Source organism: Zingiber officinale, chromosome 4B (genome assembly GCF_018446385.1).
Source record: "Zingiber officinale cultivar Zhangliang chromosome 4B, Zo_v1.1, whole genome shotgun sequence".
Taxonomy (NCBI): domain Eukaryota; kingdom Viridiplantae; phylum Streptophyta; class Magnoliopsida; order Zingiberales; family Zingiberaceae; genus Zingiber; species Zingiber officinale.
In genome coordinates this window covers 127,829,479-127,848,835 of record NC_055993.1, presented here as the reverse complement: position 1 = coordinate 127,848,835, position 19,357 = coordinate 127,829,479, and the positions used below count along the sequence as shown (strand labels likewise).

At 42.9% G+C, this 19,357-nt stretch overlaps 3 protein-coding genes across 6 annotated transcripts; all 3 read right to left on the bottom strand.

Annotated features, from left to right (window-relative positions):
* Window positions 1-9,933: 9,933 nt before the first annotated feature.
* Window positions 9,934-11,298, bottom strand: LOC121977942 (expansin-like A1). Its single transcript, XM_042530341.1, has 5 exons — window positions 11,102-11,298; window positions 10,923-11,035; window positions 10,679-10,857; window positions 10,441-10,573; window positions 9,934-10,296 (listed from the first exon to the last, which is right to left on the bottom strand). The coding sequence occupies exons 1-5, from the start codon at window positions 11,208-11,210 to the stop codon at window positions 10,066-10,068; spliced, it is 765 nt and encodes a 254-aa protein (XP_042386275.1). The 5' UTR covers window positions 11,211-11,298; the 3' UTR covers window positions 9,934-10,065.
* Window positions 11,299-11,557: 259 nt separating this feature from the next.
* LOC121976608 (probable alpha-amylase 2) lies at window positions 11,558-17,414 on the bottom strand. Of its 3 annotated transcripts, none has more exons than XM_042528851.1 (13): window positions 16,930-17,414; window positions 16,511-16,589; window positions 16,366-16,396; window positions 15,528-15,565; window positions 14,951-15,077; window positions 14,646-14,872; window positions 13,970-14,115; window positions 13,770-13,888; window positions 13,003-13,091; window positions 12,797-12,919; window positions 12,638-12,673; window positions 12,073-12,171; window positions 11,558-12,000 (listed from the first exon to the last, which is right to left on the bottom strand). In XM_042528851.1, the coding sequence occupies exons 2-13, from the start codon at window positions 16,526-16,528 to the stop codon at window positions 11,809-11,811; spliced, it is 1,245 nt and encodes a 414-aa protein (XP_042384785.1). In that variant the 5' UTR covers window positions 16,529-16,589; window positions 16,930-17,414; the 3' UTR covers window positions 11,558-11,808. The 3 variants fall into 3 exon arrangements, with proteins under 3 accessions (XP_042384785.1, XP_042384786.1, XP_042384783.1); XM_042528852.1 differs by having other exon boundaries at window positions 16,959-17,414; XM_042528849.1 differs by having other exon boundaries at window positions 16,901-17,413.
* A 659-nt stretch (window positions 17,415-18,073) lies between these two features.
* LOC121976607 (ganglioside-induced differentiation-associated protein 2-like) lies at window positions 18,074-19,356 on the bottom strand. 2 transcript variants are annotated; one of them, XM_042528848.1, is made up of 3 exons: window positions 19,228-19,356; window positions 18,839-19,121; window positions 18,074-18,437 (listed from the first exon to the last, which is right to left on the bottom strand). In XM_042528848.1, the coding sequence occupies exons 1-3, from the start codon at window positions 19,352-19,354 to the stop codon at window positions 18,215-18,217; spliced, it is 633 nt and encodes a 210-aa protein (XP_042384782.1). In that variant the 5' UTR covers window positions 19,355-19,356; the 3' UTR covers window positions 18,074-18,214. The 2 variants fall into 2 exon arrangements, with proteins under 2 accessions (XP_042384782.1, XP_042384781.1); XM_042528847.1 differs by having other exon boundaries at window positions 19,213-19,354.
* Window position 19,357: the final 1 nt, after the last annotated feature.

The following is a 19,357-nucleotide window of genomic DNA, read 5'->3' as shown; positions in this document are numbered from 1 at the left end:
CTTGCTTTCTCTTCTTCTTCTCCTTCCTTGATCCGGCCACAAACAAGAGCTCCACCAAGAAGATAGGTTTCGGCCATCAAGAGGAGAGGAGAGAAATAGGGCCGGCCACCAAAACCAAGGAAGAGAGGGAGGAAAAGAATAGAGGTTGTTCTTCCATGAAGGCTTATCTACCTCCTCTTTTATAATCCTTGGTCTTGGCAAATAAGGAAATTTTAATAAAAACTTTCTTAATTCTTTTGCCATGAAAAGGAAAAATTTATTTAATTAAAAATAATTTTTCTTCTCATTACTATAATGGCCGGCCACACCAAATCTCCAAGCAAATAAAAATTTTAAACACAAATTAAAACTTCCTTATTTGCTTCCGGAAATTTTATAAAAATTTTCTCCAATAATTTTTATCCCTTTATGATTGGTTAAAAGGAAATTTATAAATTAAATCTTTCTTTAAACATGTGGATAATTTCCGGAAAGTTATCTCTAAAAATTAAAATCTCCTTTCAATCTACAAATAAGGAAAGATATCAAATTTTTTCTTAATCTTTTGTAGAAACTAATAAAAGAGAATTATTAATTTTTTAAACTTTCTTTTAAATCATGAACATGGTTAAAAGGAAAGTTTTTACCAAAATTAAAATCAACCTTTTAATCTACAAATAAGGAAAGAGATTTAGCTCTTCTCTTAATCTTTTGTAGAATCTTATAAAAGGAAAGATTTAAATTTTTAAACTCTCTTTTAAATCATGTTATCCACATAAGAAAAATTTTAAAAATAAAAATCCTTTTGTTTTAATTTGGGTCGGCCACACCAAGCTTGAACCCAAGCTAGGGCCGGCCACCTTGAAGCACCCATGATCCAAACTTTGGCCGACCCTAGCTGAGTCTTCCTCCATCGCTGGCCGCCGCCACCGCTCTTCTCCCTCTCCTCCTCGCGACACCGGCGATGACCGCCTCTCCTCTCCTTCTCCTCCCCTCAACGTCATCACAGGATCGCTAGACAGACCGACCATTGCTCCTCTCTCCCTCCCTACTCGCCGGCAGAAACTTCTGGCCACCGCTTCTCCTCTCTCGCACAGCTTCAACCACGCTGATATCAGCCGATGACTCCACCGCCGCTCCCGCCGCTTCTCCTCTCTTGAAGGTTGATATCAGCTTTCAACCTCTGCCTCTTCGCGCCATCGACACCGCAGGAAGCACGCTGCAGCCCCCTGGCCAACTACCTCCATGCGTCGCAACCACCTCCACGCGCCGCAACCAGCGGGCTCTACCGCCAGCGCGTGCCGATGCCTCCTCTAGCGGGCATCGACGCCTCCTCTTGCAACCACCACCGCTGCCTCCAACGGCCAACGTCGCTTGTACTATTTATCTACGCCGGCCTTCGAGTCGAGGTGGTGTTCGGTCGGCGAGCCTATGTAGTTCCGGCCATCGAATCGTTGTGTTTTGCTATTTGCATCCTTATTATGCTTGTGAGTTACTGGTATTATCCGGCCTACGTGTCGTGTGCCGGTCTGCGAGCCACTATCGTATGCGGCCTACTTGGCGTCTTTTTGGATCCCTGCTGCACTGGATTCCAAGACGTCGCTTTCGGATCCGGCTCCTCAGCTGGCTCACACCCATCTACTCATCAGGGGCACGACGACTCGATCGGCACAACGATCAGCTCACCGACCCTTCCGAAGGTGCCTCCCGGGGCCAGGGTATGTCACCGTGCTTATCTTGTATTTATTTAATGGTTCTGTTGTCATTCGATTGCTTATACACTCGTGAGATTCGCCTAGAGCATCGGGGAACCAGGGACTGGGGCAGTTAATTTGGTCCCTGTGGGTTGCATGGATTTTGACATCCAATTGGATAGGGACAATAGTAAGTCGACCTCGGGGTTTTGTGTTTACTTTAGGAGGTGAAGTCGTAACTATGGAAGAGTGATAAGCATAGGTATTTTTTCAGACTCCACCGTAGAAGCTGAGTATATGGCAGCTTCTAAGGTAGCTATAGAAGTTGTATGACTCAGATACTTCAAGATAGACTTAGATATGATTTCTGGTTTGCCCAAAATAATTTGGTGCAATAGCAAACTCGAAGAAATCATAAGTCCATAAGGTAAGTAAACACAATAGAGCGCAAGTACTACCCAATACGAGAAATCGTATAACGAGGAGAAGTTGTTGCCGCTTAGATTGCATCAAGTGATAACCTGGAAGATCCTTTCACTAAGGCCCTTAAGGCAAGAGCTTTTGATGAGCATGTTGAAGGGTTGGTATTCAGATGTATGACAGCAGATATGGCAGCTTAGTCTTTTAGTATAAGTGAGAGATTGTTAGGATGTATACTAAAAGCCTAGCTTTTGGTATAAATATTTATCTAGAAATAAGAATCACATTGGTCAAATGTCTACATTTATGATAAATATAGTTGTTTAATTAATTTATATTGTAGATAACATGGTGTGTGGTGTCACACACAGAGGATCATGTTATCAGTACCTTATAAATTATAAATAGTAGCTCACGATCAAGATGGAAAGGAACAAACCATTGGAAGATCGTAGTGTAATTAGGTATTAGTTTGTCTTAACTATATAATTACACTAGTACACTTAGAGTGCATTGAGTAGGACCATTAGAGGTCATCTCTTTTATACTGACTTTATAAAGGGACAAAGACCTCAGTTATTATGGAAGTGTGTGCTCTTAATCCTAATATAATAACAAGCACATATATTTGATATTTATTTCTTTAATTTATCAATGGGTGAGATTTAGTTCGATAAATCAATAAGCCCGATAAGTTGGGAAATGATATCACTTATAGTGTGTGTTGTTGATTATAGAAGGAAACTGTGTCCTAGTGATCTAGGTTGAGAATGTCCCCAAGAGGAGCTCATAAGGATTGTCATGTTAAACCCTGTAGGTGGACTTAGTCCGACATGACGATAAGGTTGAGTGGTACTACTCTTGGACTAAGATATTAATTAAATGAGTTGTCAGTAACTCACTTAATTAGTGGACATTCGACATCTTAAACACAGGGAGACTAACACACTCATAATAAGAAGGAGCCCAAAAAATGTAATTTGGGATTGGTGTGGTAGTTCAATAATAGTTCTCTAGTGGAATGAATTATTATTGATAAAATTAAGTTGTGTGTTCAGGGCGAACACGGGATGCTTAATTTTATCGGGAGACCAAAACCAATTCCTCCTCTCGGTCCCTATCGTAGCCTCTTGTATATAGAGATTTATACCCACCACATACCCACCTTCTTACCCATCCAATGGGGCCGGCCAAGCTAGCTTGGAACCCAAGCTAGGGCCGGCCAAGACCAAGTGGATGAGCCAAGTTGGTGGCCGGCCAAAGCTTGGGTCCCAAGCTTAGGTGGCCGGCCACTAAAATATTAAAAAAGATTTTTATTAAAATTATTTCTTATGTGGATATCATGATTTTAAAAAAGAGTTTAAAAATTAAAAATTTCCTTTTATAACTTTCTACAAAAGATTAAGAGAAGAGATTAATCTCTTTCCTTATTTGTAGATTAAAAGGATGGTTTTAATTTTTTGTAAAAACTTTCATTATTTGTAAATCATCTACATGTTTAAAAGAGAGTTTAAAATTTGAAATCTTTCCTTATTTGTTGATTAAAAGATGGATTTTAAATTTTAAGAAAACTTTCCTTTTTAACCATGTTCATGATTTAAAATAGAGTTTAAAAATTAAATATTCTCTTTTATAAGTTTCTACAAGAGATTAAGAAAAGATTTGATATCTTTCCTTATTTGTAGATTAAAAGAGATTTTAATTTTTAGAGATAACTTTCTTTTTATCCACATGTTTAAAAGAAAGATTTTAATTTATAAAATTTCCTTTTTATTAACCAATCATGAAGGGATTAAAATTATTGGAGAAATTTTTATAAATTTTCGGAAACAAATTAGGAAGTTTTAATTCTTGTTTTAATTAAAACTTTTCTTGATTTGGGGCTTGAGGTGGCCGGCCATTGTAATTGAAAAAAGAAAATTGTTTTAATTAAAATAATTTTTCTTTTTCATGGCAAAGGAATTAAGGAAATTTTTATTTAAATTTCCTTATTTGCCAAGACCAAGGATTATAAAAGAGAGGGTAGAGGTGTCTTCATAAAAAACATCTCTATTCTATTTTTCCTCTCTTTTCTCTTTGGGTGTGGCCGACCCTTTCTTTTTCCTCTCCTCTCCTTTGTGTGGCCGAAACCTTCTCTTGGTGGAGATAGATTTGGTGGCCGGATCTAAGAAGGAGAAGAAGGAGAGAAAAGAAGCCTCTTTTCTATCATCCCTTGGAGCATTGGTGGTGGTTGAATCTCTTCATCCTTGGAGGTGCTCTTATTGTGGCCGAACCTTGCAAGGAGGAGAAGAAGATGTTTTGGTGGTTTCTCATCTCGGAAGATCGTTGCCCACACAACGTCCGAGGTTAGAAGAGGAATACGGTAGAAGACCTAGAGGTTTTTGCTTGCAAAAGAAAAGGTATACTAGTATTTAATTTCCGCATCATACTAGTTTTATTTCTTTGTAAAAATACCAAATACAAGAGGCATGTGATTCTAGGTTTCGAATTAGTTTTCGATGTTGTGTTCTTTTGTTTTCTTTTCGAACTTGTGCTTCGATTGTTCTTTTTGGTTAACCTAGAGTTATTTAAGGAAATTAAATGTTAACTTTCCTTAAGAGGCTTTGTCTAGGCGGTGGTGGTTTCTCCCATATCCAAGAAGGTCATATGCCTCGCCATGCAGTCCTGGAAGCCAAATTTGGAAATTAATATTTAATCAACTTTGTGACTTAGGTGATTTGGATCGAACGTGTTAAGTTCCGCAGGAGATCCAAGTCTAAACCTAAAAGAACAAATAAATTAAACTTAGGATCAAACGTGTTAAGTTCTGCAGGCAATCCAAATTTAATTTAAAAGAACACATGGTAGCTAGGAAAAGGTTCAGACCTTTGTACAAAATTTTTGTACAGTGGAACCGATAGGTTTTCCGAGTAACAACCAACAACTCACACTCATCTACTCATCAGGGGCACGACTACTCGATCGACACAACGATCAGCTCACCGACCCTTCCGAGGGTGCCTCCCGGGGCCAGGGTATGTCACCATGCTTATCTTGTATTTATTTATTGGTTCTGTTGTCATTCGATTGCTTATACACTCGTGAGATTCACCTCGAGCATCGGGGAACCAGGGACTGGGGCAACCCGGTCACTGGCTGCAGGTACTGTTGACCAGAGGACTTCGGGCGACTTGGTCAACACAGAAGACAGCTCGGCATCCGGGTCATGGAGATGCGGTCAACATTCTAGACACATCATTCCGGCAACCCCGTCTTCCCAGATTCCCGATAGGAACATAATTGACGCCGTCTGTGAGAACGCACTTGATCTAGAACCTGAAGATGGACGATGCCAAAAAATGCTGCCATATTCATGACCTTGATGGGTTTCGACAAGTATATTATATTCTCCTCACTCCCTGGGTATTCAGGAGTCAAGAAGTTGTGTCAGATCCTCTGCTGGTTGGCAAGTCAGTTTTTCCGTTATATTCTCTTTCGGTCATAGAATCTATCATAGTTTTCCGAGCAAGGACTCCTGTGCCGATCAACCGGGTTTCTATCATACTAGAGCCACAGGCTCATTGCCGAAGACTCCTGCGCCGATCGACCGGGATTATATTTGCGAAGACTCCCGCGTTGATCGGTCGGGATTACATTTGCGAAGACTCCCGCGTCGATCGACCGAGATTATATTTGCGAAGACTCCCGCACCAATCGGCCGGGATTATATTATATTAGAGCCACAGGCTCTAGAAGTCGAGCGGCGACTATAAACCCCATAGTCGAGCGACGACTATAAACTCCAGAGTCGAGCGGTGACTATAAACCCTAGTGAAAATCGTCAAGCGGCAACGTTAAACCCAGGTCTCCACCGACGATCGAGCGACAACCTTAAACCCGATGCTGCATCAAATCGTCGAGCAGCGACGTTAAACCCAGGTCTCCACCGACGGTCGAGCGACGACCTTTAACCGGAGTCTTCACCGACCGGCTTATCAGAGCATCTATCTCCCCCGCTCGGGGTCGAGTGGTCTTCACTGGTCACGGACCAGTCTTATCGGATCTTCTATCTCCCCCGTTCGGGGTTGAGCGATCTTCACCAACGGATCTCCTATCTCCCCCGTTTGGGGTCGAGCGATAGTCACATCGGATCTTCTATTTCCCTCGTTCGGGGTCGAGCGATCGTCACCCATGGATCTCCTATCTCCCCCGTTCGGAGTCGAGCGATAATCACATCAAATCTTCTATCTCCCCCGTTCGGGGTCGAGCGATCGTCACCATCGGATCTCCTATCTCCCCTATTCGGGGTCGAGCGGTGTTCACTGGTCTCGGACCAGTATATCATATTCCCTTATCTCCCCGTTCGAGGTCGAGCGGTGTTCACTGGTCTCGGACCAGTATATCATATTCCCTTATCTCCCCCGTTCGGGGTCGAGTGGTCTTCACTGGTCGCAGACCAGCATATCAGATATTCTATCTCCCCCGTTCGGGGTCGAGCGGTGTTCACTGGTCTCGGATCAGTATATCATATTTCCTTATCTCCCCCGTTCGGGGTCGAGTGATCTTCACTGGTCTCGGACCAGCTCATCAGATCTCATATCTCCCCCGTTCTGGGTCGAAAGGTCTTTATTGATCATGGAACATCAGAGCAGCTAATCTCTCCCGTTTGGGGTCAAGCTATCACAAATGGTCGCGAACAAGAGTATCTCCACTGGTTTCGGGCCAGAATATCTCATAGGCTCTGCGCCCGCTCAGCTCACGACTTTTGCTTCCGTGCATCTTCGACTCCCAGACTACACCTCCGTTCAGCTCACGGGCGACGCGCCCGCTCAGCTAACTACTTCTGCTTGTGCGCGCTTTCGATTCATGAGCTATACTCTCGTTCAGTTCACAGGTGATGCGCCCGCTCGGCTCACGACTTCCGTTTTCGTGCGCATGTGATTTTGAGGGCTATACTTCTGCTCCGTTTTCAAGCTCCACTTCTGCCCGGCATTGCTTCATCGCTCGCTCGGTATTCGCTTATGCACTCACTTGGCGTTCGGCCGAGAGCTTGCCTGGCAACCGCTCGGCACTATTTTTCGTCGCTCGGTCGATACTTTGGTGGCCGCCTGATCCTTTGCCCGATCGTCCACTTAGCCACGTGCTTGCTTCACTTGACATCCTGGTGGTCGTCAGGTCGGCACTCTACGGTCACTATGTCGACATTTCGAGATTGCCCTATCACATTTTACAGTCATCCGGCCGACATTTTTCGAGGCTCGATTTCCATTTTTCCGATGGACCGATCAGCATCTTCGCGGTCGCACACTCGGCATTGTCTGCCCGGCGTCTATCCACCCGATTGACATCCTTTCGATCGCCCGATCGACATCTTCACGATCGCGCGCTCTGCATCGCCTGTCCGCTCGGTCTGCTCTCCATCCCGCGTGTCGCTCGGTCGACTATCATTTTACTCGTCGCTCCATGACGTTTTGCCGCCCGTTGGACATCTGTCCGGTCATTGACTTGGTACTATTCTTCGTAGTCCGCTCGGCACCGTTACTATCTCATGTGACACCATTACTATAGTGACCCCTCGCGTGGTATTATACGATGGGTTCAGCGATTTGATTATCGAGTGAGCCAGCCTTTGTGATAGATTGTCTAGTCAGTCGAACTCACACCTCCTTCGACTAGACTTGAGGGGAAGACTTGTGATGTGGATATAGTGGATGGCATAGGAGCAATTAGGAGAAGGAGAGGGGCAGTTTGATCTTTTGACAAGTGAAGCGTTTTTGGGTTTTAGGGAGCACTGTTCATCAGCGCCAAAGGGGCTTGGGTTCGATCTCTCCGCCGCCACCAACAGGAAGAAAAGGGAGGATGGGTTCGATCTCTCCGTCGCCGCCAACAGGAAGAAAAGGGTTTCTTCCTCATCCTCTCATGCTCCTGGCCAACTCCATTGTCGGCCGCCACCACCGCTCTTCTCCCTCTCCTCCTCGCGACACCGACGACGACCGCCTCTCCTCTCCTTCTCCTCCCCTCGACGTCGTCGTCGGATCGTTGGACAGACCGACCATTGCTCCTCTCTCCCTCCCTGCTCGTCGGCAGAAACCTCTGGCAGCCGCTTCTCCTCTCTCGCACAGCTTCAACCACGCTGATATCAGCCGACGACTCCACCGCCGCTCCTGCCGCTTCTCCTCTCTTGAAGGTTGATATCCACCTTCAACCTCTGGCCTCTTCGCGCCATCGACACCGGCGGAAGCACACCACAGCCCCCCTGGCCAGCTACCTCCACGCCTCGCAGCCACCTCCACGCGCCACAACCAGCGGGCTCCGCCGCCAGCGCGTGCCGATGGCTCCTCCAATGAGGATCGACGCCTCCTCTTGCGGCCACCGCCGCTACCTCCAGCAGCGGGCGCCGCCTCCAGCAGTCGTCGTCGCTTGTACTATTTGTCTACGCCCTTCAAGTCGAGGTGGTGTTCGGTCGGCGAGCCTATGTAGTTCCAGCCATCGAACCATTGTGTTTTGCTATTCGTATCGTTATTATGCTTGTGAGTTACTGGTATTATCCGGTCTGTGTGTCGTGTGCCGGCCTGCGAGCTGCTATCATATTCGGCTTACTTGCTGTCTTTTGGATCCCTGCTGCACTGGATTCCAGGACGTCGCTCGCAAATCTGGCTCCTCAACTGGCTCACACCCATATACTCATCAGGGGCACGACGACTCGATCGACATCACGATCAGCTCACTGACCCCTCCGAGGGTGCCCCCCGGGGGCCAGGGTACGTCACCGTGTTTATCTTGTGTTTATTTAATGGTTCTGTTGTCATTCGATTGCTTATACACTCGTGGGATTCGCTTCGAGCATCGGGGAACGAGAGACTGGGGCAACCCGGTTGCTGGCTGTAGGTACTGTTGACCAGAAGACTTTGGATGACTTGGTCAACACAGAAGACAACTCACCATCCGGATCATGAAAATATGATCAACATTTCAGACACATCATTCTGATAGCCCCGTCTTTCCAAATTCCCGATAGGAACAGAGGCAACCCTTTCTATTTCTTGGTGAGGAATGGTAAGTGAGAAGGAGAAAGCGGTAAGTTCCATTCTCTCTTGGAGGAGGCACTGCATCTCATTTCTTTCAGCTCCCTATTGACTTGACTGTCAAAGCGGTCCTGCTGACTACATTGGCCTCTGATGAAGGGTGTTGATGTGCACGTTAAGGACCTACTCAGGTGTAGGAGGACGAGACTGTACAGATGATGACTCCATGGGAGATGATGACTCCATGGGAGATGATGGCGTAATCGAGCTAGGAGCGGGATATCGACGAAGATAGAGATGATAGATCCGCCCAGGTGCACAGGATCAAATTCTCATATGCAGGAGACTTGTTCGAGTGCGAGGGGATCAAAAGCTCTACTGGATTCAGACGCCACCACTTCTGACGCCGACTCGTTTGAGTGAAGACCAATACGGGTCTATCAGCACGTCTATCAATACGGGTTGACCAGCTCGGGTAAAGACAAACAGGAGTTACCGACCTACATGCTTCATAGCATATCGCCGGAGTGGTTCACCGGCTCTACCGGATTCAAATGGTGCGGCCGAGTCCGAAGTCAGGAGGGAGGATTCGGTCCGCATTAACATGATTGTGGGAAAAGCTTGAATGGACATGGAGAACCAAATACGTAGAATTTATGAAACACAGTGGTCAAATCTCCACCGGAAAGAGCGTCCATTGCTCGTGGAGTTGTTAACACATCCCGATCAAATCAAGCAGAGGACCAAAAGTTGGCCACTGCTCTCAATCTTTGCTGATGCTTTTCTTATATTTAATGATTCTGTTAAGAAGCATTAGGTGATCATCTTATCTCATTCACTGACTAAAATGGATTGCTTCCATGGATTCAATCTCTGTTTTTAAATCTAACAAACCCCTTGAATTGGGGTTCTGAACATTTCTATGCACAATGGAACTTTCCATTAGGTTAGCATTTGTTGGTCTAAGACTAGGAGCTTGAGCTAGCCTCCTTAGCAGTGTCAGTAATCTGAACCCCCAAATCATAAACGGAACCGGTTCTCCATTCGGCCGGCAAGACCTCCTTCTGCGACCAAACCCACTTCCCATCGTAACCGCCCGTGACCACGAGCCTAACCTGCAATGGCCCTGCCGGCGCCCGGTCCGTGCTCCAAACCGGTCCGTTGACCCGGTTCATGAATTGCCAATTCGATGACCCAACCTGTCGATCAAGACACGCAAAAAAAATTCAAAATGAAGACCCTCTTAGAATCGAGATTCAATCCAAGCTCGATCATGCGATTGTTGGTAAGGCCTCTAAGTGATACTAAGAAAGTTCTTCCATTAGTAGTTGTGTTTTTGTTACCTTTGCTACCTCCACTGCTACAATGTCAGTCTGGCCCCCCTGATACAAGAATTTGAAGGCCAGACGATCAGGCCTTCTGCTCTTCTCTTCCACTCTGATGGACAAATTCCTGTCACCGTAATCGCATGGAATTCTGCTTATTCACAAGGAATGGATCAGGAGAAAAAGATTGTCAATCACCAGTTCGTGGAATTGGCACAAGAGAGAACACCACACAAGTTCTCGACTCCATGATTACCTCTCGTATTCCACATCCACAACGCCAAGTCCCCTCAGCTCTTTGGCCATCCCCGGCCGCGCCATGGCCGCATAAGCAGGCCCACTGACGACCCATTCCGTGTCATTCAGGCGATGCAGATCGGTGAGGATCACCTTAACACCTTCACTCCTGCAAATCTTCGTGTTCTTGCATCTCACCTGTCAAATAAGAACGATAAGCACGAGCAAACGAGGCTTTTACAGGAAGGAAAAGAAAAGCTAACCTGGAAGCATGCTCCACAGGCAACGCCGCCTCTGTAAAGAGCGGAGCTTGCAGCAGCAACGTAGCAGCCGCCACTGAAGCCCAACGCCATGGGGCCGTATCCACATGATCCGGCTACAAGAACTAGGAAAATCAAACGCAAATTCTTTCAGTAAAGAATCAGAGGCTGCAGTGACAAACCAGAGGGATCGGATAAGGACGACGAGTGGCTAGCTCGAGCATGAAGGGCCGTGGCAGAGGAAGACAGAAGGAAGAGAAGAAACAGGAAGAAGATGGAATGAGAAGCCATGTCTGTGGCTTCAAAGGTCGCCCTTCGGTGGACATATAGAAGGAGAGGAGGTGCAGTAAAATACGTGGTGCTGAACCACTAAGGATTCTGTTGAGTAGCATCTTGTTTTCTTTGTATTCTGTAGAATAATTGGCACAACTACTTTTTTTTGCGTGACAGACGATCCATTCTAGTCTAAGGGATAAGAAGAAGAAGAATCAAGTTTGTGACGTGGATCTCGATCAATTTCTTTGAACTGATGTCAACTCTTCACGTTTTTTGTTTCTGAATTAGAGAAAACAAAACCACTGCGGGTTGACCAACATGGATTTGGATTCAAAGCACGTATTCCAGAGATTCACGCGGAATTACAAAGTCGAACAAAGACCGTATCATTCTTGATAACATTTTATTAAACAAATATCATGCCATATGTATGAATAAACAAGCGAGGAGGCTAGATCGTTAAACGATCGACAGTAATGGATTGCTTATTGTTGAGGGAACAAGGACCCTTTATCGCAAAATATAGTCGGGAAATTTGATTTTTGTCTCGATGATCGTAGAGTGCATATATGGATAGCAATAGCATTGAACTTCTGGATGACTGGAGTTTGATCTACTTGTGCCACACAGCATATCTGTTGCCACTAGTCGCGAGTTTCCATTCCTTCCCATTTGGACACCATGAGCCATCTCCGATCTTCATGCAGACTTTTTCGTCGATAATTGCTGCGTAAAGGTCAGAGCGAGCCTCCAAGATCCTAAGTTTCGAGCGACTGTGGATATCTTGACGACAGCGTATGTCCATCTGCGAGTTTTTAAGAATCTTAAAGACGAGGCCTTAAAACGAGATTTGACAATGATATGAAGGTACACATACTAGTTTCACAATCTGGTCATGGGAAGAGTTGCCCCAATCATAGAAGTGGTCGTAGAAAACTGTTGGTATTCCTGGATGGGTGAGTATATAAGTGTATCCCTGAAAATCGAGCCAAGATTAAGAGCAGTGAAAATTCAAGATGGTATAAAACGAAATGGTAATTAAAGGCATGATCTTTCAATAATTTTCAGCAATAGCTCAAAAAATGTTACATTTTACATATATCAAATGCAAGTGACTGGCTGAAACCTTCTTTGATTAGAGGAATATCTTCATTTCCACCAACTTAAAAATGTTTACTGAAAACTCTAGCAAACACCCATTTTAATTTTTCTTGCTTATTGAGGCTATTTAAGTTGCTGTTTGTCACAAAATGTATTATGTATATAGCTTTAAATTTCATTGAATATTTCATTTTTGTCAAATAATATTTTAGCTTTCTTTTCTTACTACAGAAGAACATATGCCTGAAGTGATTATCATTCATTACTTTCGTAATCAAATAGTGAAATTAAGATATGATTTCTAGCAAAGAAATTGGTGCTCTTAATAGAATATGTAGTACCTCCATAACATGGCCAGATGGGAAAGGCCAATGACCCTGAAAAAGTACAACATCTCATTTAGTGATTATAAAAAAACAAAAGACGAAAGAGTCACATTAGGAGAGTAACATAGAAAGTACTCCCTTTGAGTATTAGAAGATAGATGACATAACAGGTACCTGAGTTGATCCTGTGTCATGGTTCTCAATGAATGTGACTGCTCGTGAAGGCCACCACCCAAGCACACCAGGTGCTTTCCCTTGAGGATCACGCAAACGCCATAGTTCACCCTTAACAGCTTCCTGTTTTATGAATGCTTTTAGTAAAAGGTAAAACAAAAGAATAAATATGACATGAGAAAAAAATAACCAGTTACAAAATGCACCTGTAAGATGCCCTTTGTTGTGAAATCGAAGGCAGCACAATGTTGTCCTGTTTTATCCATCCAGTTAATAATCCTTTGTCTGTGACTGTCTGTGAATTTAACAAGGCACCAACCTCTGAGAATTAAATCAAATTTCTATAACTGAAGTAACACTTGAAATAAAAAATAGTGATGCATAACTCCATGTTCCTGATGGGCTGACTTATGCCAATAATCACAGTTTCTTAGTTTTGCTTCATGCAGATCACTTCTCTGACGTGATGATGAGTGTGATAAAAGAATATGATGTATAGTATCATCAGGAGAGGCACTCTTAGTAAGTCGGAAAAGCCTTAACTTGATGTCCTGCCTAAGGGTCTTTCTTTCTCTTTTCGAAGGTTTACTAATATTACTTGTTTAAATGACATCCTGAAATACCTTATCTGCCAAAACTATAATTTGGGAATGAGCTCATTCGATTTTATGCAAATCAAGGAAACACTTCAACAACCTTTTTTCCTTTCCTAGTTTACCATTAAACATTTTTGTGCCACTCCAACCCAAGCCCATATTAACTATCAATGTATAACAGATTTGGCCGACATGCAGAAAATCACTATTTTTAGGTATTTTTCTTATGTATAACAGATTTAGGTGTCTCAAGAATTTAATCGTAACCCAGTACTGCATCCTTTAAGAGACCATTAGTGTTCGTTATTTTCTTAATTCATAAGGTAAATGTTTGAGGCTGAAAATTAAAAATGAAAGGGATATTATGAGGACCATACCTTGGTTGTGATCCAAGCGATAATTAGGTGGTGCATAATTGCAACTATCCCAGTATTCTCCTACAGAAAATACAGGCTTTGACTCCTCGACATATTCCTTAACAAATTTTGGATCGTATCTACAAATTTCACAAGTAGCCTATATTTGTCAGGCAACACAGATTTTATACAACAAAAACTGAAAAGGGACATTGGCATACCCTTTTGCAAAATCAAAACGGAAATCCTGAAAACCAATAGATTTGCGAAGCCATTTCAACCAACCAATTATATCTTTTCTTACAAAAGCTTGGTTATGATCAATGTTGGGGACTCCATGCAAGTTTTCACCATAACTTCTGGAACCCTACAAATATCACATGGATGCAACAAGAGAAAAATTGAGCTTAAATCATTGGAGTACTTTATGAGTTGAACAGATGATCATGCCAACAAGAAAACATTTGCATACCAGGAAAGCTAAATCAGAGAAGTACTTATTAAAAAAGAAACAAGAGAACAACCACTACGCCAGTGGCTCCAACAACTACAAGGACAAATGGTTTCACAGTCCGAAGCATGAAAAACACCAAAACAGTTCTTGCAAGAAACAGAAAAAAAAATCCAAATCTAAGAATAACATAATTGTAACATGTGATACGAGTTTCAAATTTTCTGTTAGAAGAGTTTGATTACGTATAATGAGAATAATAATCTTCTAGCATAGTTTAATGAGCACACAAGATAAGTATTGTCATTTTAGTAGTATGGTGAGTTAGACACAAAGTAGTTAATTATTCACCAAGATTATAAGTTCACATAAATATAATTACATCTCTCTGAACATCTATGAACTAGAAATAAGTTAATATATATTCTATCAGATAGATGATTTACCAGTCCTCCAGAACATGAAGTTACAGCATGTTCATCCCAGGCTAAAGGAATACCATCATAACGATTGTATGCTCCCCCATGTCCCTTGGTAGTGCCAACTCGATGGTTAATAACTATATCAGCCATTGCTCTAACTTTGTTCTGTTGCATTTTTTGCAGTAACGTTTTCAGGATATGGGAGGAACCATAAGAAGAGTCAAGGCAATACAGATTTTGTGGTAGATAACCTGTAAAATGAAGGCACCATATATATCCACAAGCATGAACCAACATTAAAAACGAAGTAATAGTCTAACTTTGCTTACCTTCTGGAGATAATGAATTGGTTGTGGGGGGCAGCCAAGCTGACGTAAAGCCAGATTTAGCAATATCTCCAACTTTCTTCTCTAAATTATGCCACCAATCATGTTTGTGTGATTCCCAATTGAATGCCTACAAAAACTTATATTTGTTAAGCATGAACTTCAGTTGTTGTGAATATTAGCAAATATATCAAAGCATAGCATCTATATACTATTTGTATTAAATTGAAAATCTAACATTTTAATTGCTATCTTCTTATTAATCTCACTCAAATGATTTTCAATTTAATGAAAGAGGTGGATCAACAGAAGTTCAAGATGCCTAGACAAGTTTGTATAGAATTCATGTTTCTGATGTGTTATCAAATCATCAGTGAAATCCAACCAAAAGCATCCACTCCATCAAGATTCAAGGGAGTCTATTCGGCAATAAATCAAAATTACATATTTGACATAAGGATGACAAAATTTTCCATTGATTACTGTAATCCGAGAGCAAGACGCAAGAGTAACAGCTTCCCAGAATTCCTTGCGTTAATTCAGACAATAGTATGAGAAGGGTAGAACAGCAATCAATTACTTGAAAAAGGATTTCTCTTCCATTTCGTATTGCTCCACCTAAAAGATGGAAAATAGATTGTGAGATATAAGCTCTAGAAAGAATTATTCATTAAAAAGACTGATTTTTCTGCCCAGATCTACAAGTTTAAAAATTCAGAATCACTGATAAGCACTTGGGAGTTTATAAGAATATATAATAGAAATATGCAATTCTGAAACTATTTACACAATAACACAAAATCTAGGACACTGACACACTGCAAAAGGTTTTAAGAAGATACTTGTTTCTGTAACCAGAATTTTCTTGATCACATATTTTGGTTCATTTAAGTTAGAAGAAAGCTATAATAAGTTAATAACCCAAAAAAAAGTGTGACTATTGTCTTTTTCCCATGAACACCCTTGCATCTGTGGCATCTTGAAGTGAATAAAAGTAGAACCAGCAGGTTGAACACCTTATCTTAACAGGAGAAGATGGTATAGTCTAAGTTTCATGGTTATGAGATCTTAAAAAATTTTCAAAATCAACAAATATCATTGCTTGGATGAGAAAAATATGAAAGCATCACCCAGTTGGGAGCACGTGTTGTTTGGTTGAGTGATGAGGAAAAAGTACAAAAGGAATAGAGGCCGACAACTCATAGCTGGAAGAATCGAAGCAAAAGGTGATTTGGCATTACTTATTATATTCCTAAAAAGGTGATAATGAAGAAGTACGTTTATAGTTTTGATTGACAATTGTCAGTCAATATAAGTTTATTTTAGTTTGACATACTCGCCACAAGACATTCTTCTTCTAAACTGATAAATCAGAAAGCATAACATGAAAATGATGGAACATTACGATGTCCACTTACCATTTGAACCTTCTTTTGCGTCATCAACCACCTGCATATGCAAAATATTCCTTAAATAAGAATGTCAACATGAAATTTCAAGATCACTTCCAAGGGATTTCTCAAAACAAATGCTCCAAGGAGAATGAAAAGGTTCAGAACATACAGTGTGATGGTAACCCATATTTGATAGCTAGACTTTCTGTGTGAAACTACACCACTTGGCAGACTTGAAGAGGTAATCCCTGCAACGACAATAATTTGGAACAATGTTGCTGAAAGCTCGATGTGAAACTTAAAAAGAATATGCATAGAACCAAATAACAAATGGAGCAATGTTAAAGCAACAAGAGAACTCGATGTGGTCCTAGCAATAAATCCGATTAAAATTTGTCATTTCTCTGTTTAGCAACAGAGTTATTTGGCATCTAGTTTCAGAACTAAATAGGCACCCAATTAAGTCATTTCCATCCCCCAGATATCTAATCAGCACAATCATCCCTGCAATATCGAGCTCAGAACGGCACTTCATTTTACCAAATATGTAAAATTTCACCTAAAAAGGGACGGCGGGAAGCGAACAACCCTAGGCAAATATGAGAAGATGTTCACACCAGCTTGTGCTCTGCCCGTCGATTCGTCTCACCCATTTATACTCATCAAGAACGGCTTGTCCAGGCGGAAGGACCGCTGTCGATGACAGCCCAAAGCGATCTAAAGCGATGAAGGATTCGATTCCAAAAGCCCTCCTTTTCCTCCTTTCCTTTTTAATTAGCTTAGCAATCCAAAGTTGGAGAGAGACGCTGCTCAACGAACATCGTTGGTTCTCAATATTCCCCTCTTTCTTTGATGCGCACACGCCCGACGTCAACGGCCTGGAATGGAGCAAAGGAACACCGAATATTATATCGAGCGGACCACGAGCTGGAGGCGTACACGGAGAGATGGCTCTGCGTGCCCACCCATCGTCGTCGTCTTCTCCGCCTCTTCCGTGTCGTTTTTCTCCTGTGAAATTAACAGATTGACATTTGCCGACGCACTGATTCGATAGAAGCCGGTGGGGAAAGATGAGCTTTAAATTATCTTGTTAATTAACTAGTTGATAGATGATTAATTTATTTAAAGCAAAACCTAACACCACAAATGTGGTTGTTTGCCTTTTTTTCTTTTTTTTTTCTTTTTTTTTTTTGTGCAAAGAACTAATTCCAAAATAGTGATATTGTTTATTAAAACACTTTTCTTTTTCTTCTTCTTTTTTTTTTTTTGCAAAGAACTAATTCCAAAATAGTGATATTGTTTATTAAAACACTTTTCTTTTTCTTCTTCTACTTTTTTTTTCCAAAGAACTAATTCCAAAATAGTGATATTGTTTATTAAAGAACTAATTCCAAAATAGTGATATTGTTTATTAAAACACTGGTTGACTTTAATTAGCAAAGATATTTTATCAACAGAGTCATCCAACACTCATATTTGGAGGAAGAAGAACTCAACATTTTAAGATCCTTATCCCACTAAATCAGTTGGCACATTTAAAAAAAAAAACTAATTTACTATGTTAAAGTTGCTTTTCAAATCAATTTAGTTGCTCAAAGCCCAATAGACCAATTGTATCAGATCATAAATGGATCGAGCGGTTTTGATCCGTTTAAAGAAGGCCCACGAGTGACAGGCCAGCTCCAACAGGCCCGTTGGGCCCTGAGAGGCCGTGGACATCACTAGATCAATCTAACAAAACCAACCAACTTAACCGTTGGTTAACTCTTCATTACGGTGAACTTACCACAAAGATAATATACATTGATCTAATATTTAAAAAGAGAAGGGCGGAGAAAGAGAGGTCAAGACACCGGCGGTGATGGCACGGCTGCTAGTAGATGCAGCGGAGGGAATGCATGGCGGCGGAGTCCATGGCGGGGGCGTCGAAGCTGCGGTGGTGGCGGTCGCTCTCTACCAGGCAGTAGTCCATGAGCGGGCGGCGCTCGAGCTCGTCGTCGTGGTCCAGGACGAACTCCGGCACCTCGACCTCCCATCGCCGCATGTGTTCCCACAGGAACTCCAGCCGATTCACGTACTTCAACTTCGCGTACAGCCTGTTCCACCCATCGCCGCCCAATATTAAAAGACTATATATAAATCAGTAACCAATATCATCCCGAATTATTGTAAGACTAAGAACAAGAGAAGGCATTGATTTTTTTTTTACCGTGAAGAAGATTTAACCACATGATCTACGATTAATTAAAAAAAAAAAAAAAGGACGTCGAGACACAGTCCACTGATTCCTCAGACAGTCAAACGCTGCCAACTGTCACATACCCTGTACCGTATTTGCTAACATGCGCCGGAACCTGCCCCGGGACACGTCAGCGATTCTTCCTTTTTTTTCCGTTTGAAGAAACGGCAGGGTGGGACCAAACAGCACAGAATGTGGGTCCGAGACACGCTCGGCGCACGATAGCAGGGACATGAGATCGAACGGCGAGAAACTCACCCGGCGCTGAAGACGAAGCGGCCGAAGGTGGCGAAGAAGAGGCGGGCCTGCAGCCCCGGGTGGAGGAAGTACACGGCGCAGATCCCGTCGCGGACGGCCACCGGGAGTGACTCGTACGCCGACCGCAGCGCAGCCACTCCGGGGAAGTTTTCCGACCTCTCCACTCCGGTGTGCATGTAGACCACCACGAACCCCGTAGTCCCAACCTGCAACTCCGGGAGCACCCGCCTTTCCAGGAAGCTCCGCAGCGCCGCCTCGCCTCCGCCCGCCATCAACTCCTTCGCTGGCCCACACCCCGATCCCCAAATCAGCCGATCCGAGCGAGCAAAGGAAAATTAATCAGCTAACGCAAAAAAAAAAAAAAAGGAACGCACCCGGGAAGAACTTGCCGACGATGAGGAGGATCTTGCGGCCCTTCCTGTCCTTGCCATGGATCTGGAAAGCCTCCTCGAGCATCCTCTCCATTCGATCACTGCCCATCGCCTGTTCGACGGAATGCGTCAAAGAAACAAGCATTGA